This window comes from Colletotrichum destructivum, chromosome 2 (assembly GCF_034447905.1).
Source record: "Colletotrichum destructivum chromosome 2, complete sequence".
Lineage (NCBI taxonomy): Eukaryota > Fungi > Ascomycota > Sordariomycetes > Glomerellales > Glomerellaceae > Colletotrichum > Colletotrichum destructivum.
Window position 1 is genome coordinate 5,938,535 of NC_085897.1, and position 26,532 is coordinate 5,965,066.

The following is a 26,532-nucleotide window of genomic DNA, read 5'->3' on the forward strand; positions in this document are numbered from 1 at the left end:
GAGTCGTCAGCCGGCCGAGGCTGTGTGCTTGGATGGCGCGCTGCTTCACTGAGCCGTGATGTGATGCGATGCGAGCAACGTAGCGACGAGTTCCTCGGGCGTTTCTTTACAAGAGCCTCCCGTCATCTTTCCTTATTGCCGGTCGCTTTGTTATATTTTAGGTTACTTGTATAATTTCCCGCGCCCAACGGGGACGTCGACGGCTTCGGAGACAGCGATGGGTCGCCCGCGATCCCGTCCCCAAATTGGTCGACCTGCTGACTTGACCGCATCGAGAAGGCCTGTCGGACGGAAAGTGGGCAGAAGCTGGTTCATGCTGGGCTGAGCATGGAGCTGCTGAAGGCACTCCTATCTAGTGAAAAAATTGAGCCCTCAGGGGTGCCCTTTGTTTTTGGGTCTCTTCTTCAACTATCTCCTCATGTGAGAAGCAGTAGTGTTACACGGTTACATCTCCGTGCGGGTAGGGCCAGGAGATGCCGAAGACCAAGGGGCTCGAGGTGCAGCGAGCGCAAGGATCAGCACCCGCATGAAGTCTGAAGTTCACCCTCACCTCGAGGACGCAGATCCACTCGTCATTAAAGTTGAGCTTGAGGAGTCGAAGACTCAAAGCAGTCTCATTTCGCAGAGTCAGTCGCCGCAAGCCTCGAGCCGGGGGGCCCCTATCACTTTGACTTGACCCCTCAGTCTCAAAGACGGATGAGCTTACTAGGCGACATGCTGGACAACATGGGACTGAGTCACCCACAACTCGGAGGTGCTGTCGGTGCTCTGCGGTATGCGTACGATGTATGTAGAACCACGAAATACCAAAAATCGTCGACACGAGAGCCATCAGGGCGCCGCAATGCCACGGCGCTCCGGGGGCCGTCCACGTCAACGTTCAAGGGTCCATGCCCGCTGTGGCGTTGCCCCCCGACTTTTGTGTGCCTGACAGTACAATACCTGTAGACAGCCTGGACTGGAGTCGGCAACTCCAGGGACCCCGAAGGTCGCGTAGGCGGTGCCTGGGCGGCCTAATATTAAACTACAAAGCACCCAAGGTAAAGTACAAAGGTACATCGTAGACGTCAAGCGCTTGACGAGTCTGTCGCTGAGCCACACTTGCGCCTTGCAGAACCCCTCCGTGTGCCCATTGTCCATCCAGAGTTGCCTCGACACAGAGATTTTGTCTGTGTCTGGCCGCCCACGATTGAGGCCTGTCCTTGCGAGCCAGTTGGCAGGTGGAAATTCGTCTCCCCCGGCGAAGCCTGGGTCTCCCGGTTGTATTGCCGTGGACGTGGCCAACTGCCCACCTGTCGACTCTGTCCGAGGCTCCAATGAATTCCCGCGCCAACCGCTTCGCAATATTGCATCACCCGCGGCCGGCGATGATGTGTTCCCACGTTAGAGTTGACGCTGATGTCACGTAGCGTAGCCCGCTGAATATCAATGGAGAACAATCGTCCTCTCTCCCCCCCGCGTGCTATTTTCTTCAAAAGGGACTCGTCACCAAGGGTGCTGATCCGTGACGAATCCTATGACCTCACATGGAAAAACATCCACCTCATGATCGATTGCAGGGGGGTCGAAACTCTGAGCACCAGCACTGCCGGTGCCCAAACGCATATTTGCATCCCATGACAACCGGGACTACGTCTTTTTCTACGCAAAGATGTTCTCTGCTATAATTGGACACAACGCAGGCAGACGACCAATGGCATGCGTCGCGTATTATCTGCCGAGATTCCAACGGTCGGTCCTTGGTCCTTTGGCAGCCATCTCGGATCCGGTCCCAGACAAGATCCAGTTGGCAGGGAATCAGATCCGTCATCCAGCCAGGCGGCACGGTGCCAAGCCCCGCTGGCTGCGCTAAGAGAAGGCCGATCCCGTCCCCTCCCCCCCGGGACGTACAGATACTGCAACCAAATCGGAGGCTTTGCAGACGGCAGCCCGAGTTTTACGGCCCCCGAGCCCGGCCCCGAAAGCCTGACACCCCGTCAATCCGGCCCTCCGACCAGGACATCCATCCCCATGGCCCGCAGTGTCCTCGGCACAGCACAGACCCTTTTGCATGTCTTCCCCAGTGAATAAACATCCGCTTGGCGGTTTTTCCAGCTTCTGTCTTGGTTTTAACCCCTTTGTTTGAAAGAAGATGTTCCTTACCTCACCTCACGACCATCAGACCGACGATGGAGTTTGCTTTCGTTTCGGTTCGTCTGAATTTTAAAAGGGGACTCGGTATCTCCCTTTGGCTGTGTGATAACGCCATTTGGGCCATCTGCCGGCTGCAATCGCGTACTCTCCGGTAGCCATCCACATCAGGCCAGATGTAGCATCCTCCGAGTTTGGCCACTTCATCATCGCATTCACGGAAAGGAGGTGTGACCGTACAGTCCTCTGCCCTTCTCAGGTCGTCTACCCGGCCGCCACCGAGGCGTTTTCTGGCCTCTTCCGTGCTGATGAGCCCTTCAACGGCGTCACCAGCCGGAACTCCAAAGGCGGCGCCTTCTCCTTTGACACCTCAATGTCCATCATCACCAACGCCGTTTCCTCCCCGGCCTCGGCGTCCTCTTCCTCTGGCCTGGCACGTCCAAGTTAAACGGCACCGGCAATCTCATTCAAAACATCCTCGAGTCGTAGCCCGATAACAGCTGGTGCGGCACCAAGAGAGACCAGCGGTGCATCCGCGACTCCATGAAAGGCACCCAGAAGTTCAAGACCAATTATAAACTGTAGTCGGACCAGGACACATAGCACCAAACTGTCATCAATGTCGCCAGCAGCAAGGCTATCAGCTCGCCGGACCACACTGAAGGTCCCTTCATAAGGGGCTACGGGGCTGGCACCGAGTGAGGCAGCAACGCGACAAGGTCCGGATGGTTCCCGATATCAACCCCCCCTAAGATTCACAGAACATTCGGTCTCGGTTGAGGAACTTGGATTCGTTGTCCACTCGCTATATACATGAAGTTTTTGACAGGTTGGAAACATAATCGTCAAGTCTGCCCCTTCTTGCATAACTTACGCTCTCACCACGTGCTCCTGCTGTAGGACTGGGCTATTGTCTGTTGCTGTTTACCTAAGGGCGTCTCTTTACTGATATTCCATGGTAATCTCTTCAACAAGGGCCATGATAATCTCTTCAACAAGGGCTACTGAGTAGTAAGAGGCCAGAAGCAATCAAGTTCTACACATCGACGATCTTGATAAGGAAGGTGGACACTGAAAACAGATTTTCTTCTGGTCAATGCTGTATTTCAGCCTCCAAGTCCCCATGTGCCGTTCCCAATTTGGCTAGTAAAATAAGAGGATTTGCCTCAGATCTTCACTTCTTGCTACAAAATCCTAACCAGAAGCATCCACCCGACATGTGGAGCGTCAGTTCAATAATCCGGCCAACGAACTGTTTCGCAAGCCAATCCTACATTCATTTTGGGTTCGTTCTGGAAAGTCGTAATGGGAGTTGTTCAAAAGCAACAATTGCCTAATCGTCGGGAAAATCTAGAAATGAAAAGGGGAAACACGGGGTTGGAAGGAACAAGAACCTCAATTCCATTAAAATTGACAATAGCTGCCATTCTGAGACATGTTGCCATACTTGACCTGCTCCTGCTGTGCTGACTGGCAAACAGTGTGGATTGCTAAGATCAACTGACAAGAATAGTTTGAGAATAATCTACGGATCCAATACACCATCTGCTTGTAAATAAGTCCCGCGATGCTTTACTCCTACAGTTATGCTACCCTATTTCAAAGTCATTCGGTTAGACCTGTTCGAACTAGCGCCGTCTGTCAGCCTATGTCGTATGTAGTTGATGTTGCCGGTGAAGGCCAAGTGGATTAGCTTTGTCAACCCTTGGGGCAGATTTGCGCTTTCTCTTTTGCATTTTTCGACCACTGCTGTACGAAGGATTTTAGTTCCAGAAAATTTAGGCTTGAATATCTTCTTCCTCTTTCTATCAATTGTTGTAGCAACTCTGGTTGTGTTTAGCTGGCGTATCTCGATATCAAGACCAAGATGAACGAATGGCAATTTCCGGTTCGCCTCGGTGAGCTTTCGGTGTCTCGGTGAGTGGTTACGTCAGAGCATGCACCCCGGATGGAAAGGTACGTACATGACGAATTTCCAAGTCTCCACACCCCGCGATCTCGGACGCAGCGACGCAGCTACAAGCTTCCTCTCCAAATCCCTCCAAAAAAAAAGTGTGTGACCCAGCACACCAGACAACACTCCGGCACGACCCGCAGATCCTCCTCCTCCCACGATGTCGACCGCGACCAGTGCCACCGCGGCGACCAAGGATGAGTCGCAGCCCATTAAGAAGGGCGGGCCCACGGTCCTGCGATCCATTCTGGCTGGGTCCACGGCCGGCGCTGTTGAGATTGGTGAGTCTTGCGTAGAGCGAGTGACGACGAAGGAGAGGGTAGCAATACTAACTGTTTATGTATAGCCATTACCTACCCTGCCGAGTGTAAGACCTTCTCCCGCGATCGAATAACCGCAGCAATTGGCCCTGACCCTCGCCGACAGTTGCCAAAACCCGTTCGCAGCTGAACCGGAACTTGACTGCTGGACAGAAGCTGCCGTGGCCGCCTTTCGGAGCGCAGTGGTATGCCGGCTGCACGACGCTGATTATTGGCAACTCGCTCAAAGCGGGCATTCGTACGTGGCGAAGAAACGGTTCTGATGTCGTCTTGTGGTGACTGACTCTCTCAATTGGGTAGGATTTGTTGCCTTTGACCAGTACAAGACGCTCCTTGCCGACGCCGATGGCAAAATCTCCGGGCCCAAGACGGTGCTCGCCGGCTTCGGCGCCGGTGTAACGGAATCGGCCCTCGCCGTGACGCCGTTCGAGAGCATCAAGACCACGCTGTGCGTAACCCACTCGACATCATCGTGACGGTGGTGATTTTCTACTGACGACTTCCCTCTTAGGATCGACGACAAGAAGTCGGGCAAACCCCGAATGCGCGGCTTCCTCAGTGCCGTCCCCATCATCGCCCGTGAGCGCGGCCTCCGCGGTTTCTTCCAAGGCTTTGTGCCTACGACGGCGCGACAGGCGGCGAACAGCGCAGTCCGGTTCAGCGCGTACAACATGCTCAAGCAGCTGGCCGAGTCCTACACGGCGCCGGGGGAGAAGCTGGGCGCCGTCGGAACCTTCGCCATGGGTGGCATCGCGGGCCTGATCACGGTCTACGCGACGCAGCCGCTCGACACGATCAAGACGCGTATGCAGAGCATCACGGCGCGGACGCAGTACGGCAACTCGTTCCGCTGCGCGGCCATGATCCTGAAGCAGGAGGGGGTGCTGACGCTGTGGAGTGGCGCACTGCCGCGACTGGCGCGTCTGGTTGTAAGCGGCGGGCTGGTGTTCACCATGTACGAGAAGAGTATGGACCTGATGAACAAGGTGGACCCAGAGGGAAGATACATCTAGGAACGACTGCTTCAAAATACTTCGGCGTTAAGGTTCTAGTTTGTATTTGGTATAGACACACTATACAGGGAACAGATATAGTACATGATATGATACATAGGACAGGCGGCTGCGCCCGCCCATCCTGTTCAGATGGCCCATGCTTGCTATTTGCCAGCGCCACTGTTCTTCATGTCGGTGTTCCGATGGGTTTCTTTTTGGTGTAATATGCGCATGTGACATCTTTTCGTGATCCTCCTCTTCGATGACTATTGGAACCGGAACATGCCGGACAACTTCTTGGACATGTTCTTGAGCCAGCCTCGGGTCGGGGCCTCCTCAAGCTCTCTCACTAGGTCTTGGAAGTAGGTCGGCTGGCTCGCGGGCTGAAGGAGGTCACCGTTGAGGGGGAACTGGGATTGGTCAGACGGCCGGATGGATCTCCTCGGGAAATCAAGTGGTGATTGCTTACCGCCTTCTTGAAGCGGTCGTCGGCAAGAGCGTACAGCGCATTCACCTGCTTGAGCTCCTTGGCCTCGTCGACGATATTGGGCGTCGTGTACCTCCTCTCGATGCCTCTCTGGATGATCTCGTTGAACTGGGTCTCGGGGCGGAGGTTGTCCTTGGGCCACAAGGCAAGGGCGGTGCGGAAGTGCCTATAGGCTTGCTGCATGAGGAAGGCAAAGAAAAAAGTGTTAGTGACGTGACGAGGCGCATTCGCGTGGGCGAGCAGAGAAGGGAGGGGGAGACATACGCTGGTCGAACGCGCCATATTCGCAGTGGTTTTGTTGAGGTAGAGTTCGTAGCTGGGTCTACCGGGTCGCGTCTGTCATGGTCTCGCCGTGGGGGATGGTCGCAAGCGTTGGAGGGGTGGATACGATGGAGGGCGAACTCGCTTCAGGTCAGATTCCCATCAACGACGTCAAGGATTTTGCATCGGATGGCAGATATCAAAGAACTAAATTATCGGAGCTAAGGTGGGATGCGCAGCGCCGAAAGCTAGCCGCATTGGGAGAAAATGGCAATTGAGAGTGGATGGCAACGGGGTGGATGATTCAGATCAACTTGATTGGCTAGTGAGATCTCAGAGACTCGAGGTGGCTCAGCCATCTGTCAACAACTGGTGGCTCCTAAGTTGGAATCCCGGGCCGTCACGGTGTATGCGCCTGCTTCATGCCTGAGGCACATCTTCTCTTACTCCACATGGAGAGGAGGCAGCCGTTGGCCTGCGCATTTCTCGGGAGAATAGCCCTCCCCCATATCCATTCCTTCCAGCATGTTCGGCCCACCTATGAATGCCAAATAGGTGCATACGTAATCGCACCCCTTAGGTATCCCCAGCAGTTAATTACAGTGACACTCTTCGACAAGGGGGTGGGGAGAAGGGGGGCGGCCCTCTTGCCGCAAAAAGCCTTGCTTTATGTAATCCACCACTGGCACGGATTGGCAGCGAGGCGAAGCGAACAGTGCTGAACAATGAAGGCTGCCTACCTACCTAACTCAGACTCTCCCCGTTTCTGGCGCTGTGTGTTTGTGTGTGTATCTCGCTCATCAATTCTCAACCAACACAACCCGACTTGAGCCAACCTGACCTTATCGCGTAGTCCCTTTTTTCGCTGCGACGATCACCCTTTAGTTTCCTCCTTCTTCAGCGAAACAACATCCTCGTCATTCCTTTTGGTTTTATCCCCCCTATCCTCGTCGCCTTCGACTTTTCGACTTTTTCCTACGATTCCAGCGCAGCGAAACCCTCGTCCATTTCCTTGGTTCCCTATCTCCGGCTCCCTCCGTTGAACACCGCCCACCCCCCTCGTCATCCTCTCCCCCTAAAACACAGCGCTAGTCGTCTCGTCCTCGGTGGCGAAAGGGGCTACTTCGAGTCCCTCAGTTTCAAGACACCCAACAACTACAACAACATCTACACGCCCATAGGCAGCATTCGTCAAGATGGCTGGACGTTATGAGAGGGTAAGTGCTGTTTGCCGGCTTTCGCATTCAATCCCCGCCGATCATGAACTGACGTGGTGCACCCTAGGTAAATGCCCAAGATGACGACGACTTCAACAGCCCCAACTCGGCGCTATCAAGACACCCACAACCCGTACCTAATTCCCCTCCTCCCTCATTCCACTCGAGAGCATCATCGCGCGACCGCGCCACCCGCGGAGTCGACACGACCCTCGCCGATGCCTTCGATACAGACGGCGACGATAGTGATGAAGACGCCGACGACCGACAAAGATTAGTCCGCACCGACTCCACCCACGCTTCCGCCGACGCATCACGCAACCAGTCTTCGGATGCGAGACCCCCCGCCGACAGGCAGATCACCCAGCTTCCTCCGACGACAGCCTCGGCCGCCGGTGCGCCTGCGACGCCCTTTCGCATCTACGGCAGCGGTATTCAGAATGAGGGCGTCTTCTCCAACTTGACGGCGAAGCCCGAGCGCGGTGGTCAGACAAAGGAGGAGCAACCTCCGGTAAGTCCGGTCCATTCTCGTTCTTCGCACGAAGGACTACGTGTTTGTTTTACGCATACTGACATGTTCTCTTAAGACGTACGAACAAGCCGCCGCTGATGCGGCGCCACCCTACTGGGAGACGACGATCCTGGCCCCCGGCCTCGGTGGACCCGACGAAGTCTACATCGACGGAATGCCGGTCGGTTCCCTCTTCAGCTTCCTCTGGAACGGCATGATCTCTATGTCGTTCCAGATTGTCGGGTTCATCCTCACCTACCTTCTACACTCGACTCACGCCGCCAAGAACGGATCACGCGCCGGCCTCGGTATCACGTTGATCCAGTACGGTTTCTACATGAAGGGCACGACGGAAGGCGACCACCCGCCCAAGATGAACGGGCAAGACGGATACGCGGCGCCCCCAGACCCGAACTCGCACAACTTTGACCCCAACGCCGTGACGGGTGAGGGCGGCGGCGGCGTGACGGACATTACCGGACAAGAGTGGATTGCGTACATTCTGATGGTGGTTGGGTGGTTCATTCTCATTAGGTCTCTCAGCGACTACCTGAAGGCACGGCGCCACGAGCAACTGGTCCTGCAGAGCCCCGACCGCGGGCTGCCCGTGCCCATCATTGCCGATGGCGAGTCGTCAGAGAGAGTGGTGTAGCATTGGCGTTTGCGAGAGTCAGGTGGACAAATGAACCACGAGGCTACGACATGGTCATCGTGCTGTTTCTTTGTGTTATGTTTTTCTTCTTCAGGGTGTTTAAGGGATAGGAACTGGGCGCAGGGTAATCTACATGAGGCATAGGAAGCACAGCATCTTCCATCCTCGGCATCATCATCAATACTGAGTTTTCTTGAGTACACAAACACACACACATACACACACACACACATCTATGTATAAATATGCGCGCACAGCATGTCCTGTGTGATACGGATGACAATGTTCCACTACTTTCCCGACGGCACGCACTCGCCAGACCAATGTCAGCGACGGACTAACCAAGTGTAGTTTTCTTTCTCTCTTTCACTTTCGCGGTCTGTATCATGTGTTTGTAAGTCACAATAGTTATGAGATAAGCCATATGCGACAATACCCTGCGCAGGCTGGATAAATGCTGATCGGTGCTCAGTATTCCACGGCGGGCGGGATGATCCGCTTGGCGGGGTCGAGAGTTCAGCGCTTATCAACAAGGTTTGGAAGGGGGAAAGGGATGGGGTTGACAATGCCTGTCGATCCAGCGCATCTACCAGCAACGGGCGCTGTATGTAGGCTGCTGGCTGCTGTACCTTCAAAAACGGACCGCTGCCGGCTCAAGAACCGAGGCATGCTGTGTCTTGTGTTCTGTACTCTGTGTTCTGTGTTGCATCATCCTGCGCAACCCACACTCCTCACTTCTATTCACTTCATCTTCTTCTTCTCCTTCTCCTTTATTTTCTGCCTCTATAACTCTTGCGTCTGCAACAAGCCACACGAGCTCTCTCGCCCTCCTTTCAACACTCCAGTATTCAAACCCAGCCGCGGTAGAAAACATCGCCCTCGCCACTACACCACTCCTTTCGCCTAACAAACCAAAACCACCTAGACAGCATCTCCACATTCGTCACCACGATTCCTCGACGCCCATCCACCAGCCGAGCTGTCCAGCTCCTCTCGATCTCCGTGTCCAGGTTTACCACTCGCTTAATCCATCAGACGCCCATCTGTTACTTCAAGATGGCCTGGCGAAGCTCCGGCGCGACAAATGAGGAACTGGTGGAGAACATGTGGAAGCGTGGGCTTATCAAGGACCAAAGGGTCAAGGACGCATTTCTCAAGGTAATGAGTGATCCCGACCACTTCGTCTCTCATCCACCCAGCCAGTATCACGAACTTTAGTTGTTTACAAACATCATTTCTCTGCTGCTCCAGGTTGATCGCGCACACTACGCCCCCGGCGCGCCATACGAAGACTCGCCCCAATCCATAGGTCACAAGGCCACCATTTCAGCTCCCCATATGCATGCCACCGCCGCCGAATCCCTTCTTCCACACATCCTTCCCTCCGACAAGAAGCCCGCGCCGCGGGTGCTCGATATTGGCTCTGGGTCGGGTTACCTAACACACCTCCTCGCCGAGCTCGCGGGAGAGAAGGGGCTCGTGGTGGGGCTGGAGCATATTCAGGCGCTGCGCGATCTCGGCGAGAAGAACATGGGCAAGAGCGCCGAGGGACGGGAACTGCTCGAAAGCGGTCGGGTGAAGTTCCATATCGGCGACGGGCGGAAGGGGTGGACCGAGCCACCAAAGGGCTGCGAAGAGGCGGCCGGGACCGGGTGGGATGCCATCCACGTCGGCGCCGCTGCGGTGGAGCTTCACCAGGACTTGGTGGATCAGCTCAGGGCTCCGGGGAGGTGGGTTATGTGTTTCCATTCCATTCCGGCTCTCAACCTTGACGCTGATGGGGCAGTAGGATGTTCATTCCTGTCGAGGACGACAACGGCCACGGCCAGTACGTGTGGGCAGTTGACAAGAAGGAGGATGGGTCTGTTGTCAAGGAAAGGCTGTTTGGCGTTCGATATGTGCCACTGACTGATGCGCCCAAACCGTAAATCCACGTTCACGGACGCCGATGGGTTCGACTGATGATTTGCAACGACCTTGTACGATACCCCCTAAATAAGACCAGCAAACTGTTCGGTAGCATGAAGAGGAGAAATCACGTTCTGCTACGCATTGTTCTGGCTGCAATTCTACAATGACTTGCTTCCAGCAACCTCAACGACTGACAGCAGCCCACACGGGGCTATGTGGCCACGTACAGGCAGCGCTATTACTAGCAGTCGCCGTTCACTTATTTCTGACCACCGGTTGATTTGCTGCTACCAAATACGCCTACTGAAAAGGAGGTACTTTTATCTCCTTTTTTTAAGGCAAGTATCAATCTGGGAAACAAAGGCTATTGTCTAACAAACAATTTCCACTGCGAGCTTTTTGATCACAACAACTTTAATATACGCTATTGGAGCTGGAATTACTGCAGCTGCTGGTACTAGACTTACCCTCCAATTGTTCCTTGTTAAGGGTTTAAATTGTACTTATTCCAATTACAAGACCCGAAAGAGCCCTGTATTAGTATTTGTCGTCACTACCTCCCCGTGTCGGGACTGGGTAATTTGCGAGCCTGCTGCCTTCCTTGGATGCAGTAGCCGTTTCTCAAGCTCCTTCTCCGGGGTCGAGCACTAACCCTCCGTTACCCGTTGTAACCATGCTAGAACACTACTCTAGCATCGAAAGTTGATAGGGAATTACTTACAGATCCAATTGATCCGGACCATAAGGTTGACTTTTCCAGGTGCTGATAAAACAGCGTGGTATGTTTTCTGGAATCCACTAGGCACATTATCCTCGAAGTAGCACCACTGTTCATGAACCTGATTACCACCCGATGGATGTCCCCCAGCGACTTTGCAGGTTCGCGTGGCCCATGCTAAAAAACTTGCAGAGTAGCGGCTGTCAAATGACGCCTGCGGCTCGGCGAGTGCAGTGGCAGCGTATACGCTGGTAGGCCCGAGAAAGATTATCAAGAGGGAGAGGTGATATTGCACTGCGAAACCGTTAGAAGGTAGCAACTAAAGGGAAAGCAAGGTTGCTTTTACTAGTAGATTTGATTGATCCAGAGGATACGTTCTCAACCGAACTTCTTTGTTCTCCTGAGGTGCTAGCCAGCTGCTGAAAGCGAACAAGGCGGCTTCAGCTAGGTGATGGTGCGGACAGTGACATTTTAAACCTGTCGGTCACGGCATTTTGATGCAAGTCCTTACCTCCGGACACGACGGCTGTCTTGTCCTGACGCGTAATCATCTGTGATACAACGGCTTTTTGATGCAAGTCCTTACCTCCGGGCACTACGGCTGTCTTGTGCTGGCGCGTAACTATCTGTGATACACTTTCCAGATCTTACCTTTTCACGTGACAGCGATATACGCGGGTTAATGAATTCCATGGCATCATGATCAAGACATAAGGGATGCTGGACACAAGTGAACAAACAACTGGGATATAAAGCATTGCCAACATTGAATCAAACTTCAGAAATCCCAAAATCCAAACCTCAGACCGGAAGATCACGCCTTTCAAAGTCAGCATCCGAAAGCCACAGGGGAGGTGGTTCCCGGTCGCCACCGCACTCGGCAATCTTATCGCTTTGAACTGGTACGAATCAAGGGATCCGGATTTCCCAGTACCTCAAGCCTGCCGGTCTGGGGCATGGGAACAGCGGTACGCCGGACAACTTTAACGCTGTTCTCGACTGCACCACCCAGATGGGTGGCGGGGACGACTGTCCGCGGATCGTCCTGCGGCGGTTTGCGGGAAACCAGTACGCCAGAGTCCAGAGAGGAAGCGTTTGCACGGTGATCCCGGCGCCGGATTCCTCCAATCCTGGGAGGGGGAGCCACAAGACTATATTCGTCAAGAAGAATCCGACATGAGTTATCTGACGTCTCCGTTTTGAAGACCGGAAGGTAGGGTGACGGGGTTCCGGAGCGGGAGGAAGGCGTACAGGGTGGTGGACTTGTACCCGCCTGGGACGTGGGTGCCGAACACAGGGATCCTGAGGCCTGGAACCCGTATTTCAAGCCGGTGGTCGCGGGGCTAAGATTCGAGTCGCCAAAGAACCTGGAAGCCCGGGTCGACGTTGTGGTCTGGTGGAGGGGAAGGGTGTACGGAGAGTGGAAGCTTTGGTTTCACGTCTGCGAGACGCAAGAGGAGCTGGGGGTGTATGTGCCGTGGCTGGATATGGAGTTTGCTGTGGTGGGCGGTTACGAGCATTTCCCCGAGACGGCATTGACGGTTAAGATTAAGATCGGGGGAAAGGATGCACGCGGAACGAAAAAAGGATGGCGGGTACGAGGTTTCTGTTGATGCGAGGCTCGTGGAGGTCGATGGGCTGGGGAGAAAGGGGGTGAGGATCGAGTGTTGTGCGCTGCCACAGCCACAGGCTCTTGGGTATCAGGGATGAAGACTGCCCTTGCTACTTGATGAATAGAGAAATGGATCTCCTGCTCTTGCAAGGTAAAAGGCTGACAATTGGACAATTGATGTCTTGTCTAAATGTCGTTTAGATCACCAACAAAATCATGGGTCAACGAGTACAGTAGTCAAGACTACAATTACGGAGAACAACCTTCTATATCTTTCTAGGAATCAACAAGCTAGCTACGTTAGGGCCCTGATCAGAATGCTTGTCTTAGCAAATTTAATTAGCAGTCATAAGATCAACAACCTAATTGCTCGAAATGCACCAACAATTTACTCAAGAGTAGCACTGGCTAAACCAGGCCTCACACATGAAGCTGCTGCAGGTTGACGGAAGCGCTCTATCTGAATACGAGAAGTCGTCTGGACGGTGGTGATCGGGCGTCTAGAGACACACAGGCTACGATGGGTATCGCCGAGCTGCCTTGGAGTTACTGCCTTTGCTTCCCGTGTCTGCTGTGTGAGGTTGACCATACTCCTTGTTATACTAGGCTGGTCGACAGTTTCAGGTCTTACAACACTGGTGATCTTGATTCTGGTGATGACAACAGCTTGAGAAGAGGACGGGGATCCATGGTAAGTCCCGTTGTCTAACAACGGGTGTAAGAGCCTTACAGGCAGGCAAAGGACCCAGGTTCTTACAATCGTTCTACCTTAATCTACACAGATGAAGGATTTGACAAAATACCACAGACGTATGAAGCATAGTACCTATCTACATTTCTTTATGGGGCTCGATTCATTTTGCTTTCTGTCTCAGTCATTTCTGCTACTCGCAAATCTGGATTATAGAATTCATCAAGAAAGGGGATAGCAGTAAAAGCTACGATCTTGTTCCTGGTGCCCACGAACTATGCTACGCAAGTAGAATATCTCCACCAACTTCTTACCCAGTTGTAACTACCTTTAACCCTTTGAGCGTTGCCTAAGTTGAGCATCAGGTGAGCAGGTGCAGCCAAGGCCACTAGTGTTAGGTGTTGACGACCCCTCGAAGTCATGCGAAATGAGGTGGCATTATCGGTGCCTTCTGCAACTGCTTATTTTATCTGTCCTGTGTCTGTATTCGTAGTTCCAACAATGCCCAAGGTAGGCGATTTTGTGTGACAGGCAGAAAACAGGATGCGCAGAAGACACCTATCCAGCACAAGCGCTGCTTGCAAGGTCATTCAAGTCACATCAGAAGCGCTCATTAAGAAGCGTGCCTTTGAAGGCGCTGTGAGCCATGAGCTTTTTGATGCCGCCTCTACTCTATTCGGAACGTCTGTAACGAGTACTCTCCCGTTTCAACCTTCTTGATCACTTCGCCATCCATGGCTCCGTGCAAATAGCTGCGCCCGTGATCAGCTCGAGTTTCAATGCTCAGTGGCACCAGGTTAGGTATAATGGAACTCACCATTCCCCAACATATCTCCAGCCACTTGGCATTCCGGAGCTGGATGGTCGAGTCAACGGGAGGGCCACGCCACATGCCAAAGCTGACAGCAAGAACGACAAAAGCGGAGAACTGTGTAAAGCCGTTGATGGGAACCTCTTCAGTGCCGCATATGCAGTCGGTTTCTTGGCCTAGCACGCTTTCTTGAAGCGTCCAGATTCTGGTCCACCACTGTCGTCTCAACAGCTTCAATGCCTCTTCGAGGCTGGCAAAGGTTTCCGGAGAGTCCCCCAGTGAAAGAAAGGGCCTGTAGAATGAAACAAAATCCTGGACCGATCTGATGTGCTGTCCTGTCGCCGTCGGTGATATCTGGGCGAAAGTTCGAAGCAGATCCATGCCCCGGTTCGAACCCTCCGTCGCATCTCCTAGCCAGACTTTAACGCGAGAAGCGTTGGCGTATATCCCCCTCATCTGCCAAACCTGGTGATTTCTCTCAGTCTCCTTCCCCTGGTTTATGCAGATTGCATCTACCCAAAGTGCCCGCTCGCGATCTTTGCGCCGTAGCGCGAGAAGCGCCGCATGCAAGTTCTCGCGGACCAAGAACGAGTTGTCGTTGATGCCGACAGAAACATTCGCATTCTCCTCTCCCCAGGTGTAGGAGAGAGCCTCGTATGGGTCCGAGTTGGCCATTCTTTGCGCCTCCAGACGGCATACGAGCGGTTTGGATGCGACAGTCGACGGTTGGACCTTGAGCAGCCGGAACCATCCTTTTGCAGGAAGTTCCTTCGCATAGTGGTATGCATTGTGGGCCACCGACTGCATAGTGTCCTCCAATTAACCCGGGAGACGAAACCTTATCATTCAAGGGAAAAGAAACGACTGCGAAGGTAGAGCGTCTACCGAATTGAGCAATACACCGCTCTTCGTTAAGTTGAAGTTGGGTGGGTGCCTAATGAAATTATCGGAACCGTAAGCAGCTCGGCCAAGCCACACAAGGAACATGGGGCAGTTCTCCAAGCCTCAACGAAGGGCTGCTCCGTATTCCACTTCACCTGGCCGGGCAGCTGTACATGTCATCCTTCATGGGCTGGGCAAACAAGCAATCATTCAATTATCACTTCGATCGTCAATTGGTGACGTTGGAGTACTCCCCTTCACACTGTGATATATCAGCAGCTACAGAGGTGCTGTTTCTAAGAAGAATCACTCTCCAGGGTAATTACTCTTCTCTGCTCACCCCTATCGCCTGACCTTCAAGCGGCGAGCGATCCGGCCGCACGTGAGCGACAGAGTGGTGGGGTTTGCCAGTGGGCTGAAGCAGGTGGCCGGTGGGATTGAGCGGGTTGCTTTTTGATCATATTGGCTTGGAGTTAACAGGATTGCCGGTGGGATGCTATTTAACTTAGTACTGCTGCTTGTTCAAGAACAAACAGTGATTTCGAATTTTTGTAGTTTACTTAATGATAGATCCACTTACTGGAAATGGCTTCGCTGTTAAGGTCTATACTACCAATGTCGGGTACGAGAAATCTTGACCATAGAGGTATTACGCCTTAAGATGTAGGTTTTTCAGATACGTGGCTGGCAAGGATCGAATTGAAGATTTTTTTATTGATTAAATTCATGCTGTTAGTGCAAAAGTAGCAACGTTCCATTTACCGTTCGGAAGTTGACTACCCGTCTAGTAATTACCATCTTTACTACCTCTGCCGAACGACTTGTACGTGAACCGAGATAGAAGGCTCTAACCTTATCAGGGTGTAAGAATATTAGTAAATCGGACAAGCTTGCTAGCTGAAGATACTATCCCTAAGCACAGGTAATAGATGGTGCGGTCTACCTTACCTACTGCGAACTAATTGAGAATCCGAAGGGGTGATGAGAGTCCATATGACGTGCCAGCGCCATCTGGACCTTGCAGCTATCATTCATACGTCAGCCAGGACTTTGGTCTATCTTCACTGGGGGGCTTTGTGAAGATGACCTTCACGGTGTGCACAATTACACATTTGATAAGTGTTCCATAATTCGTACTCTAGGTCGGCTTACATATAACATCATGATTCCAATCAAGTTTGACCAAGTTAAAAAGATTTAATGTTATCTACAAATACTCCCAAAACCAACACATGCGAGGGCAGGTTCCCAGACCATCCACTCCTCAGCCACGGTGGAAAAGAGACACGGAAATACCTATTCCACAGCAAATCATACCCGTATAACGTCCCGACAACACCCATTAATCTTAACTCCGCATCATATCTGGTTCAGCTCTTCTTCCTTGGCTGCGTCCGCTTGTCTCGACTCCATGGACCCTTTGAGGTGGGTATAGGCCAACACGACGTTGCCGATCTGCGGCATGTGCTTGACGCTCAGGAACGCCTGACCGTGGTCCATGCCGTCGAGGTACATCAGCTCCAGCTCTCCCCGGCCTGTCCATCGTTCGGGCGTCGTAGCCCACTCGAGCTTGTCGTGGCGGGTGTAGTTGAGGTCGCCAAAGTAGACGTAGCTAGCGACGGCGCTCGGGTCCGTCACGCAGTCCTCGCCGCCCACCACCACCGTCGTGCGCTTGCCCTGAAGCTGCGGCGTCCACAGAATGAAATCCTGCCAGCGGAACCGGCGGGCGAGCGTGTGCGCAACCATTGGGTCTGTGGCGACGAGCCAGATCTCCCACTCGTTGCCCCATCTCGGCCTCCGCCGGGTGAAGTTGTAGGCCACGGCGGGCAGGTGGAGGAGCAGGGAGACGGGGTCGATGAGGACGATCGAGTTGATCCTAGCCGCGATGTCGGGCCGCTTGAGCAAGGGCGACGCGAGAAGGGTGCCGAAGGAGTGGCCGGCAAAGACAAAGTCGGTGTAAGCCTGCTGCATGATGATGGCGTCGATGCCATCTACAAGTTCCTTGGTGGACTGCAAGGGTGGACAAATGCGCGAGGAGACGGGGAGGATCTCAATGGCGAGGACGCCGACGTCCTTTGGGATGCTCCAGAGCCAGAGGAGGTAGGGGAGCATGCCCACGCCGACGCCGTGCATGAAGAGAATGGGACGCTGGGTCGTGGACGTGTGTGGGCGGCAGAAGTAGCTGAGCCTCGGGTCGGCGGACTCGTTGGGGGAGAGGAGGGTCATGGGCCGCCAGGGGAAGACGGAGAAGAAGGTGTTGCGTGGTTGACGGTAGAACTTGAAGCCCCTGATGAAGAGGACGAGGGTGGCGAAGAAGTCGAGCGAGCCTGTAATCTGCGGGACTTGTCAGTGGGTGGCGCCGATGCCATGTCCTCGCCGAGGGGGGGGGCTCACAAGGTAGAAGAACAAGCTTCGATGGGTGATCTCGATGGGGTCGAAGCTGAGGCGCATCGGGGCGGAATCTCCAAAGCCGCCCTTGATGGTGACACCGGCTCGCTCCTCGGCATCGGCGATGTATTCCTCAAGCTCCTCCTCGTGCTCTCCCGGATGGCCTTGCTTGTCGAACAGCGCCCACAACAACCAGTCCTTCAGGTTCTCCCTCCGTATGTCGCCGAGCTGGGCGTTGCAGTGCCATTTCCGAATGTACTGTTCCACATCGGGCACATGATCCAAGCCATCATAGAAGAACCGTCGACGCTCATCTCGTGACAGCGGCGTTGGTTGAGGCCCCGGTTTCTGTAGACGGCTCCGATAGGGGATGAACCAGACCAGGTAGAAAAGGATTTCGATGGCGCCGACGACCTCGATGACGATGGAAACGGGGTGGGCAATACCGGGGACGCCTACTATGGCGAAGACGAACCAAAAGTAGAGGAAGCAGCCGAGTCCAAGGTATTGGAAGAAGATCACCATGGACCGCACAAGGATGAGTTCTGGGACCGACTTTCCCACGAGCATCTTTGCTGGACGAGACGAGATCAACAAATAATACTAGGTGTTCTTTCGTTTGAACAAAAACTGACTGGCGCTGTCAAAACGACTCTCTTGGGCGTTGACGGCGTCTGTCAAAAGCAGACATGACGGATGCAAAGAGGCAGGCCGCGATCTTAAGGGTGGCAGATGACCTAAACCAAAAACCAACGGTGCAGAGCGGCGCCAGCGTTAGAGATCGACGAAACGGCATGGATATGGCCTGCAACGGACGACACGGGCGATGCCTTCTTGTTTCTCCATGCATGAGACTTTGGGAGAGTCGGGCAACAAGCTCGCAGCTAGTGTAAGTAGAGCCTTCACTTGCGTTCCTCCGGCGTCCGGGCACAGCGGGCTCTGCGTGCGTAGGTTTATGAAGAGAGAGGACTTCAGTAATTCGGACGAAACCTAGACGATGCTTGTACGTTTGGCTCCACCGAGTCCAGCACCCAATACCATAACGAAACGTCAAAGTCTATGCTGAATAGTTTGGTCAAGGGGGGGAGTACGAGGCTTGGACAGGGATCCGGTCGTCTCGCCAGAGTCAGCAAGGCCGTTTGGAGGGGAACGGCGGGTGATCGATGGGGTTGAAGGTAATTGCTACGATGCACTTGCGTGAGGCATCGGTGGCCTGGGGGGGGGGGTGGGGGTCGGTAGCTGATCCAAACAGGGAGCGTTCGCAGAGTGGCAGGTCGACTCGACATGTGCCATCTCGAGTAGCACGGACAGTCGCGAAGACGAGCAAACGTTAATGCATAAGAACTCGGATTCGAACACAGGCGGAGGGTCGATGTAGTAGAGCAGTGTAGTCCATTAGACAGTTAGGCGGCGGTTTGGTCCAGGGTTTTGAGCCGCATCGGGGAGAAGGCGAATGTCCGTTGGATCCCACCGCGAACGGTGTAGCGAGGATACTACGATATAATCGGACTGTCTGCGCTGGCACTTTTGTACATGGTAGACAAATTGATTGGGCTTCATCGTGGGTGGCGCAGGGTTTCGACCATCGGACGGGCTGACGGAGGAGACAGAGAGAGTTGCATCTATCGACTTATCAGTCTCGAAGACCCGGGGGAGGGGGGGGGAAGATACGGATCCTATGGGCACTTTTGAACTTAGCCTGTGTACCTAGGTATCTAGGTAGGTACCTACCGAAACATGCAGAGTTAGTGCACTGATAGAGTGCAGCTTACTAGACTGGATTGGATTTAGGGTCAAGCCTCCATGTGAACCAAGGTCTCCCGCCTCCACTCAATACCACAACAGCCCCATTGTCATCGGTAAATGTGGCTTGACCCACTCGGTCTCTATTTCTCTCTCGCCTCCGACTGGACGCCACCAGATCCAAGCGGAGGAACATTCCAACCGTAACCCGCCTTGCTGACGCCTTCTCCCGCTTTTTGCACTCCAACACGCCTAAACCCTCTATCAGCACCAACATGGTGGCGTCGGATCCTGCTACCCTTCCACATTGCCGATGGACGATGTGTGCATCGGACACGGTGATTCGGGACAACTAAGCTTTCTTATGATCCATTGTGGCTTGCAAAATATGGCCCTGGTAACTAACGTGGTCTTGACAGCTGCTCAGGAACACTCACAGGCAGGCAGGATAAAACCTCCCATGTTCCTCGCTCCTCAAGAAGAAGCAAACACATCTATCCATCAATCTGAACTGCGCGGGGTTTCAACTGATACGTTCTGATCCTCTTCTCAAACTAAACGCCATCTTGTCTCGTCGTAACTCACTCGCCAGATCAAGCAACGCCTTCATCACTAAACCGACCGTCTCGCAATCTCGCATCCGTACTCGGGCCCGTCCCATCTCCACCACACCCGTCCCATCACATCACGGACCGCCTGACAGCATGTCGTCCACCAACGTCAAGACCGTTCTCTTCCTTGGAGCCACAGGAGGATGTGGCTTGTCGGCTCTGCGCCGGTCTCTGGATGCCGGCTTCACGTGCATCGCCCTGTGCCGCACCCCGTCCAAGCTGACCTCCCTTCTGCCGTCCGAGAAGTATCCAAATCTGCGCGTCGAGCAGGGCAACGCCCACGACGCTGGCGAAGTCGCCCGCCATGTCTTGTCACCTCTTGACCCAACCCGCTTCGTCGACGCCGTCGTCTCCTGCATCGGCGCCTGGTTCGACATGCGGAAGATGAACCTCGAAGACGTTCACGTATGCGAAAAGGGCATGGCCGTCTTGCTCAATGTCATCAAGAACCTGCGCACCGAGAAAGGCGTCTCTGGAAGCCCACGCATCATCGGACTCAGCAGTACGGGTATCTCCAAGTTTGGGAGGGACACGCCTCTTCTTGTTGCGCCGCTCTACAAGGGCCTGTTGCACACACCTCATGAAGACAAGCGCGCCATGGAGGAGCTGCTGTTCGCAAGCAACGAGGCCTGGTCTGTTATCCGCGCCAGCTTCCTCACCAACGGCATAGAGCAGCCGTCCAGTGCCGTCCGGGTTGGTATCGAGGACCCTGTTGAGGGCGTGGAAGAGCTTGCTATTGGGTATTACATTGCTCGTGAGGATGTTGGCAAGTGGATATTTGAGAACGTTCTTCAAAAGGATGGCAACGATGGGTTCGTCCGCAAAGTAGTGACTGTCACTTACTAAGCGGGCTGCTCCTCACACTTCTTCTTATCTTCTTTCTTTTGTTGGGTTGCTAGACCGATTTGCTCAATACCCTGTCTTGTACGCGCGACTTTACACGCCCTTCACCAGTAGACTGGAACCATGTCAGCTATCATCAGCCATGATCAAGACGTATGTAGTTGTTCATTTTCTAATTACTATCAACACCAGCTTCTCCATCCGAGCCCGCCTATTTTTAATTCCATCCATCCATCCATCCATCCATACATCCTATTGGTGCTGTATGAGTCTTGGTGGCGAACCCAAGATGCACTCTATGCCTGGGATCACCTAGTCCATGGTGCGTCTGAGGAAGCGAACAAGGTCATCCACGCCTTCAGGCTCGGCAATCCAATGCCCGCCGTGTTCGTACTCATGCCACTCGATGTTCGACTGACCGATGTTGCGCAAAGCGTCTCGCAGGACACGCCCGTTTTGTACGGGGACAACATCGTCGTCCATTGAGTGGGTTACAAAGACGCAAGTAGCCTTCATTCCATCTGTAAGACTGAACCCTGATGCCGGCAGACGCTCTTCACCGACGCTTAGCAGCCCATACTGTGCCAGCGCTGGATTGGCCCAGCTAGAGAATCCGATGAGGCCTCCCAATTGCTGTCCGCCTGCCAGGTAGGCAGCAACAGCCGTGGTAAACCCTTGGCTAATGCCGCCTAGATATAGCCTATCCCAGGACACCAGACGTGACTCATCGGCCATGACTTTGGCAATGAAGCTGGCGTTGTGCCTCAAACCCGTCTCTTGAATCTCGGGGCGCTCGCTTGGGCTCTCGACAGACCAAATGTCAAACCATTGGTTCAAAGACGTGCCGAAACGCTCAGAAAGGATGGGGAGAGCGTTGGGAAAGACCCATTTGAAGCTGGGGAACAAAGCTTGTAGGGTTCGCGGGTGTGGTGCTGTGTCTGGATATGCTCCCTCCCGCCGAGCAAGAAGTTCGGCTAGGTCTTCCGATATTTCGCTTTCAAAGAACTCGCTCGAAAACTCGTCGCAGTTGCTGTCTCTTCCGTGGAGAAGAATGAAGGTATGTGTATGCTTGTGGCCGTTTGCGGGGCTGACGATGCACACATGTCGTGCAGTCGATTCCTCGACCGGCAATTCCATGACAGCTGCGTTTGAATCTGAAATAACTCAGCAAGTAAGTGGTTTCGATAAGTGGAATGATGAAAGAGGTTGTTGTACAAGGATAGAATGGCTCGGTTGATCAATACACATTGACAAAGTATAGCCCCTGAGTCACTGACAGCTTTGAGACACAGCTCACAATATATTTCAAGGTTTTATAGGTTAATTGTGTTTGGTGTGAGGATATTAATCAGAGAGGTACTAAAAGCATCTAGTAGCAGTTTTTTAACAGCTTGAATGGTATAAATACGCAGCCCCTGATGGCATTGGCAGCGCAGCGTAGCATGCTGCCCAGTCAGGGAGGACGCCGTAAGAGGGTCACGTTTAGGCAGCAACGTCCAATTCTGGCTAAAGAATACACAACCATAAGTTTGCCTGTCTTAGCTATTACCTCTCCCCGCCATATACAACATTCCACTTGCACACTGCACTGTTGATTTACAGCTTTCTTCTGAACCAAGAAATGCTTCCCCTTGCTATCGGTTTATTGGCTGGTCTCTGGTGACGCCCTTCAAACCTCACCAAGACTGGATTCCGCCTTTGTTGACAACTTTACCGACATCAGCATCTCGTTCGCCCTCCACTACCTTTTTGATCAAGTTTCCTCCTTCGCTTGGTTCCCCCGCGCCCATCTTCTTGAGTAACTCAGGATTTCCTCCCAGGCCGGTGGCCAAGAAACCCGGGGAAATGCACCACACCTTCACGCCGTCGGCCTTGAGCAACCAGTGCCAGTTCAGCATGACCATGTTGAGCGCGGCTTTGCTCGAGCGGTACCCTGCCTGCATGGTGTATGGTTTTGGCCAACCGGCCGGCGTAACGCTATGAGGCTGAAGCGGGGACAAACCAAGCGTCTCCAAGCCATGGAGGTCTGAAAGCCCGCTGGTGACGAACAAAACACGGGGATCGGTAGACTTGAGGAGAAGTGGGGCGAATACGTGAGTGATCACATGGGTGCCGGAAGTGTTGACATCGTATGATTTGTTGAAGTTTTGACGGAGAGTTTTGATATCATCTGGGTCGTAGGTTTGAGGGGTAAAGTCATGAGAAGCGCCTATCAGATAAATTAGTTGAATAGGGTCCGGGTAACCGCAGAGTTGCTGTCAATGAGGCGTTTAACTGAGACATACCGGCGTTGTTTACTAAAACATCGAGGACCCCGTGTTTGTCCTTGACGGTCTGGAACGCCTTGAGAATAGAATCGTCATTGGCGACGTCGACTTGAATGAGCTCCAGGGAGCTGATAGAGGATGAGAATTCCGTTTTGAGTTGGGCGATGGCAGCTTCGCCCTTGTCTGCAGACCTGGATCCAAGAATGATGTGGTACGGCCGTTCGGATTGAAGCAAGGCCTTGACGGTTTCGTATCCGATGCCCGTATTGGCACCGGTAACGAGCAGAATGCGCTTGGAAGACATGGTGTCCAGATGAGTAAGGAGTAAGAGGTTGAACCGGCTTGACTTTGGATTATCAGGTCTGGAGGTAACGGAAGAACGAAACCATTTTATATGTTAAGTTTAGGCTTGTGGCATGGTAGTCTTGCGCCTTAGCTCTGCTCTCTCTGTCTGGTGTTCCCGGAACTCGCGTCCGGATTTAAGCTGCACAAAGGCCATTTTGCCGTCGTTCCAATCAATGACGCTCTGCTGCCTGAACTCGGCCTCCGAGCGGGGATCACAATGCACAAGTGCTTATTGAAGTCCATCTTTTTTTCGCAGGAAGCAGCAGGGGCTGAATGGACGAAAACACTTGGTCTCATGAAGCATCTGCTTCTCTGCTGCTTCAACTTTCAAGTTGGAAGCAAAGAAACATGTAATACGTATGTGTTGCGGCGGTGGGGGTGTATGCAATGAGTGATGGATGCCCCTGCACCTATTCGGCAACTGAAGCCCCCCGCCCCCCGGGGGATCTGGCTTTCCAACTAGTGCACGCGGAACCGCGATCCGTTTCCATTTCATTAGTGAACACTAACAGAGACCAGGTGGATAAAGCAGCGTCCACGATAGCAGCCGCTGGTAAGCCTTGGCGGTTGCTACCCCGTAGGGAAACGTTGCTTCGGTAGGCATTCCGTCTTGCTAAACGTCGTGTATAAGTAGAAGTGCGCAACAACCCCCCTCCCCAGATTTACTTGCTCATGGCGTCATTGACAGCGCCAAACCGCCACAGAACGTTGTCAAGTCGCCTTTAGCCAACCCCAAACGTGGAATGCATGCAACAAATTGGCTTTGCTTCATCCGCTCATCATGACAACCAAATCAGTCCTCCTTATCGGCGCCAACGGCACACTAGGCGCCAAACTCTTGGACGCCCTCGTCGCAGCCAAGTCATTCAAGCTCAGCGTCCTCAAGAGAGCCGGTTCCCGGAGCAAGATCCCGTATGCGGCGGACCAGGTGCAGACCATCGAGGTCGACGATGACCTTTCCTTCGAGGGCCTCAAGACTGCTCTCCGAGGCCAGGATGCCGTCATCGTAAGCTTCCCTCTGCGAAATGGCGAGCAACACTTGCGCATCGCAGAGGCCGCCTCGGCTGCGGGGGTGAAGCACTTCATGCCCGCCGACTTCGGCAGCATTGACGCCGATAACCCCCGCGCACGGGAACTCATCCCGCTCTACCGCCACAAGCTCGCCGTCCGCCAAAAAGCTCAGGAGCTGGCAGAGGCAAACCCCGACTTCGCCTGGACCGGCATCGTGTGTGGTCACTTTTTTGACTGGGGTCTCCAGAAAGGATTCTTGCATGCCTACCTCGACAGAAAGGAAATCGACATCATCGACGGCGGCAACATCAAGGCCTCAGCCTCCTTGCTCTCAAGAGTCGGGGATGCCGTGGTGCGCATTCTCAACCTAGGCGTCACCGATGCGACGAAGAACAGGACGTTGTTTATTCAGAGCTTCTGCGTAACCCAGAATGAGCTGCTCCAGAGCCTCGAGAGAGCGACAGGATCGACTTGGACGGTAAACAAGGTTGATTCCGAAAGCTTCATCGAGGAACACAAGAGAAAGGCCGACGCTGGCGATGCTGAGGCAATCGAAGACCTCGTCTTTGCTGTCGGCCAGCTGGATGCGGATTGGACCAAGCGTGATGAGTTTGCCATGAAGACTTTGGGGCTGGAGGACGAGGACTTGGATGCAGCTGTAGCGGACATTGTAGCGAACTCGACACCCTAGTCGACTGTGAAAGACCGATACTTAGTTGACGTTATAAAGAGCCAAGGACTCATAAATTTTAGAGGAAAACTTCAAATTCCAACAAGATTGATGGCGGTAGTTACTGCGTTTCAAGAATGCTACACAACATCATGCAGAGAGCTATCTAGACCTTCTTCATCAACGGCTCTCCCTTGGAAAAACCATCGATAATTCTAGGCAGACAAGTCATATCTTCTAGAAAGGCATCGAATTCATATTTGACCTTCTCCATGTCCTCGTCCACGTCGTCAGTCCAGCGATGCACATACGCCGTCCTCAACCCGACCTCCCGAGCCCCACGCAAGTCATAAGCGTGGGCGGCGACCAAGACCACCTCCTCTGGTTTGAGTTTGACCAGTTCTAGGGCCTTTTTATACGAATCCGGACTAGGCTTGTAGACACCCAAGAGCTGGCTGGAGAAAAGCATGTTGAAATTGAGCCCCGAAGAACGAACAAGATCCAGCTGCAGCCGTGTTGTGCCGTTGGCGTGCACGAACACTTCGAGACCCATGTCCTCGCGGATACTCTGAATGGCCCTGGGTACATCGGCCCATGCAGGCTGAGAATGCCATGCATTGATCAATCGCGATCTGGTACCCGGGTCGAAGTGTGCGACATGTTCGGGAGACTGTTCGAGAAGGCGGTCGAGGACGCGGGCAAAAGTGGTGTCAATGTCTTCGGGCTCGAGGCCTTTGTGATACCGCTCAGCAATCTCAAGGAAGTACTGTCTGCGCCATTCAAGTGCGAAATCCGAGGCTTCGGTTTTGGGAATCGATGAAGGAAGAGACTCGGTCACGCTCGCATGCCAGTTGAGACAAGTCCCCATAAAATCGAAGAATACAGCTTTGATCATGGATTGCTGCTGAACCATGTTAGGCGATGTCATCGAAAGACGCAAAATTTGAATGGCGGCCGAGATCAAAAGTGGTCGATACTCTTCGGCGCAAGATGACAATAGGTGCGTTAGACACAGAAGCTGACTGCTGAGTGCCGGACCACGCTTATTATATAGCGACAATCTGAACGGTTTCGATTATATAACCTCGTGCCGCTTCGGTCTGGACATTAGTCAGCTGCATTCAGGGTGATTCGGAATAAGCCACATCTTTTCAAATAGTAGACAGTGTAACTATGTAAGCCCATTCAGCTGGATGGAAGCTCTAGCAGTCGCTTCCGACATCTGGGTGATCCTCGAGGGGCGACACCTTCCGAAGGTACAAATACCAAGGCCGGTTACTCCTTGAATTTCTTGTATCAGGACCTCATTGTCGAGGCAGAGATATCTGCGAGGGATGTTAGCATATGGTAGCCGGCCGAGTGATTGTTGGGTATTTGTGGCGGGCCCGCAGACTTTTGCGGCCCGATATCGCCAAAACCGGGGAAAGAAGAAGCTCGGCTGCCTGTCGGGATGCTATGCCTTACAACAACTGTTAGTCTTACTAGGCAAACAATAAAACATA

The 26,532-nt window shown here is 53.4% G+C and overlaps 11 protein-coding genes across 11 annotated transcripts; 5 read left to right on the forward strand and 6 right to left on the reverse strand.

Annotated features, from left to right (window-relative positions):
* The first annotated feature begins 4,153 nt into the window (after nt 1-4,153).
* Nucleotides 4,154-5,551, forward strand: CDEST_04009 (Putative mitochondrial carrier protein). Its single transcript, XM_062920168.1, has 5 exons — nt 4,154-4,365; nt 4,431-4,451; nt 4,511-4,642; nt 4,705-4,852; nt 4,916-5,551. Exons 1-5 carry the CDS (start codon nt 4,245-4,247, stop codon nt 5,415-5,417), a joined length of 924 nt encoding a protein of 307 aa, XP_062776219.1. The 5' UTR covers nt 4,154-4,244; the 3' UTR covers nt 5,418-5,551.
* A 1-nt stretch (nt 5,552) lies between these two features.
* CDEST_04010 (Putative complex III assembly factor UQCC2/CBP6) lies at nt 5,553-6,342 on the reverse strand. The gene is made up of 3 exons (XM_062920169.1): nt 6,151-6,342; nt 5,869-6,063; nt 5,553-5,809 (listed from the first exon to the last, which is right to left on the reverse strand). Exons 1-3 carry the CDS (start codon nt 6,166-6,168, stop codon nt 5,666-5,668), a joined length of 357 nt encoding a protein of 118 aa, XP_062776220.1. The 5' UTR covers nt 6,169-6,342; the 3' UTR covers nt 5,553-5,665.
* A 575-nt stretch (nt 6,343-6,917) lies between these two features.
* Nucleotides 6,918-8,753, forward strand: CDEST_04011 (uncharacterized protein). Its single transcript, XM_062920170.1, has 3 exons — nt 6,918-7,364; nt 7,432-7,875; nt 7,952-8,753. Exons 1-3 carry the CDS (start codon nt 7,344-7,346, stop codon nt 8,525-8,527), a joined length of 1,041 nt encoding a protein of 346 aa, XP_062776221.1. The 5' UTR covers nt 6,918-7,343; the 3' UTR covers nt 8,528-8,753.
* Nucleotides 8,754-9,223: 470 nt separating this feature from the next.
* Nucleotides 9,224-10,700, forward strand: CDEST_04012 (Putative protein-L-isoaspartate(D-aspartate) O-methyltransferase). The gene is made up of 3 exons (XM_062920171.1): nt 9,224-9,685; nt 9,779-10,257; nt 10,317-10,700. Exons 1-3 carry the CDS (start codon nt 9,584-9,586, stop codon nt 10,453-10,455), a joined length of 720 nt encoding a protein of 239 aa, XP_062776222.1. The 5' UTR covers nt 9,224-9,583; the 3' UTR covers nt 10,456-10,700.
* A 3,029-nt stretch (nt 10,701-13,729) lies between these two features.
* On the reverse strand, nt 13,730-15,171 carry CDEST_04013 (Putative heterokaryon incompatibility). The gene is made up of 2 exons (XM_062920172.1): nt 14,277-15,171; nt 13,730-14,211 (listed from the first exon to the last, which is right to left on the reverse strand). The coding sequence occupies exons 1-2, from the start codon at nt 15,075-15,077 to the stop codon at nt 14,167-14,169; spliced, it is 846 nt and encodes a 281-aa protein (XP_062776223.1). The 5' UTR covers nt 15,078-15,171; the 3' UTR covers nt 13,730-14,166.
* Nucleotides 15,172-16,511: 1,340 nt separating this feature from the next.
* CDEST_04014 (Putative alpha/Beta hydrolase) lies at nt 16,512-18,709 on the reverse strand (the record flags this gene model as incomplete). The annotated part of the gene is made up of 2 exons (XM_062920173.1): nt 17,547-18,709; nt 16,512-17,486 (listed from the first exon to the last, which is right to left on the reverse strand). The coding sequence occupies exons 1-2, from the start codon at nt 18,108-18,110 to the stop codon at nt 16,512-16,514; spliced, it is 1,539 nt and encodes a 512-aa protein (XP_062776224.1). The 5' UTR covers nt 18,111-18,709.
* An 830-nt stretch (nt 18,710-19,539) lies between these two features.
* Nucleotides 19,540-21,041, forward strand: CDEST_04015 (Putative NAD(P)-binding domain, NAD(P)-binding domain superfamily). Its single transcript, XM_062920174.1, has one exon. It carries the CDS (start codon nt 19,988-19,990, stop codon nt 20,738-20,740), a length of 753 nt encoding a protein of 250 aa, XP_062776225.1. The 5' UTR covers nt 19,540-19,987; the 3' UTR covers nt 20,741-21,041.
* A 1-nt stretch (nt 21,042) lies between these two features.
* Nucleotides 21,043-22,072, reverse strand: CDEST_04016 (Putative phospholipase/carboxylesterase/thioesterase, alpha/Beta hydrolase). The gene has a single exon (XM_062920175.1). It carries the CDS (start codon nt 21,872-21,874, stop codon nt 21,050-21,052), a length of 825 nt encoding a protein of 274 aa, XP_062776226.1. The 5' UTR covers nt 21,875-22,072; the 3' UTR covers nt 21,043-21,049.
* Nucleotides 22,073-22,193: 121 nt separating this feature from the next.
* Nucleotides 22,194-23,385, reverse strand: CDEST_04017 (Putative short-chain dehydrogenase/reductase SDR, NAD(P)-binding domain superfamily). The gene is made up of 2 exons (XM_062920176.1): nt 23,023-23,385; nt 22,194-22,946 (listed from the first exon to the last, which is right to left on the reverse strand). Exons 1-2 carry the CDS (start codon nt 23,306-23,308, stop codon nt 22,414-22,416), a joined length of 819 nt encoding a protein of 272 aa, XP_062776227.1. The 5' UTR covers nt 23,309-23,385; the 3' UTR covers nt 22,194-22,413.
* A 624-nt stretch (nt 23,386-24,009) lies between these two features.
* CDEST_04018 (Putative NmrA-like domain, NAD(P)-binding domain superfamily) lies at nt 24,010-25,060 on the forward strand. Its single transcript, XM_062920177.1, has one exon. It carries the CDS (start codon nt 24,131-24,133, stop codon nt 25,049-25,051), a length of 921 nt encoding a protein of 306 aa, XP_062776228.1. The 5' UTR covers nt 24,010-24,130; the 3' UTR covers nt 25,052-25,060.
* A 1-nt stretch (nt 25,061) lies between these two features.
* Nucleotides 25,062-26,008, reverse strand: CDEST_04019 (Putative L-2-Haloacid dehalogenase, phosphoglycolate phosphatase-like, domain 2, HAD superfamily). The gene has a single exon (XM_062920178.1). It carries the CDS (start codon nt 25,956-25,958, stop codon nt 25,197-25,199), a length of 762 nt encoding a protein of 253 aa, XP_062776229.1. The 5' UTR covers nt 25,959-26,008; the 3' UTR covers nt 25,062-25,196.
* Nucleotides 26,009-26,532: the final 524 nt, after the last annotated feature.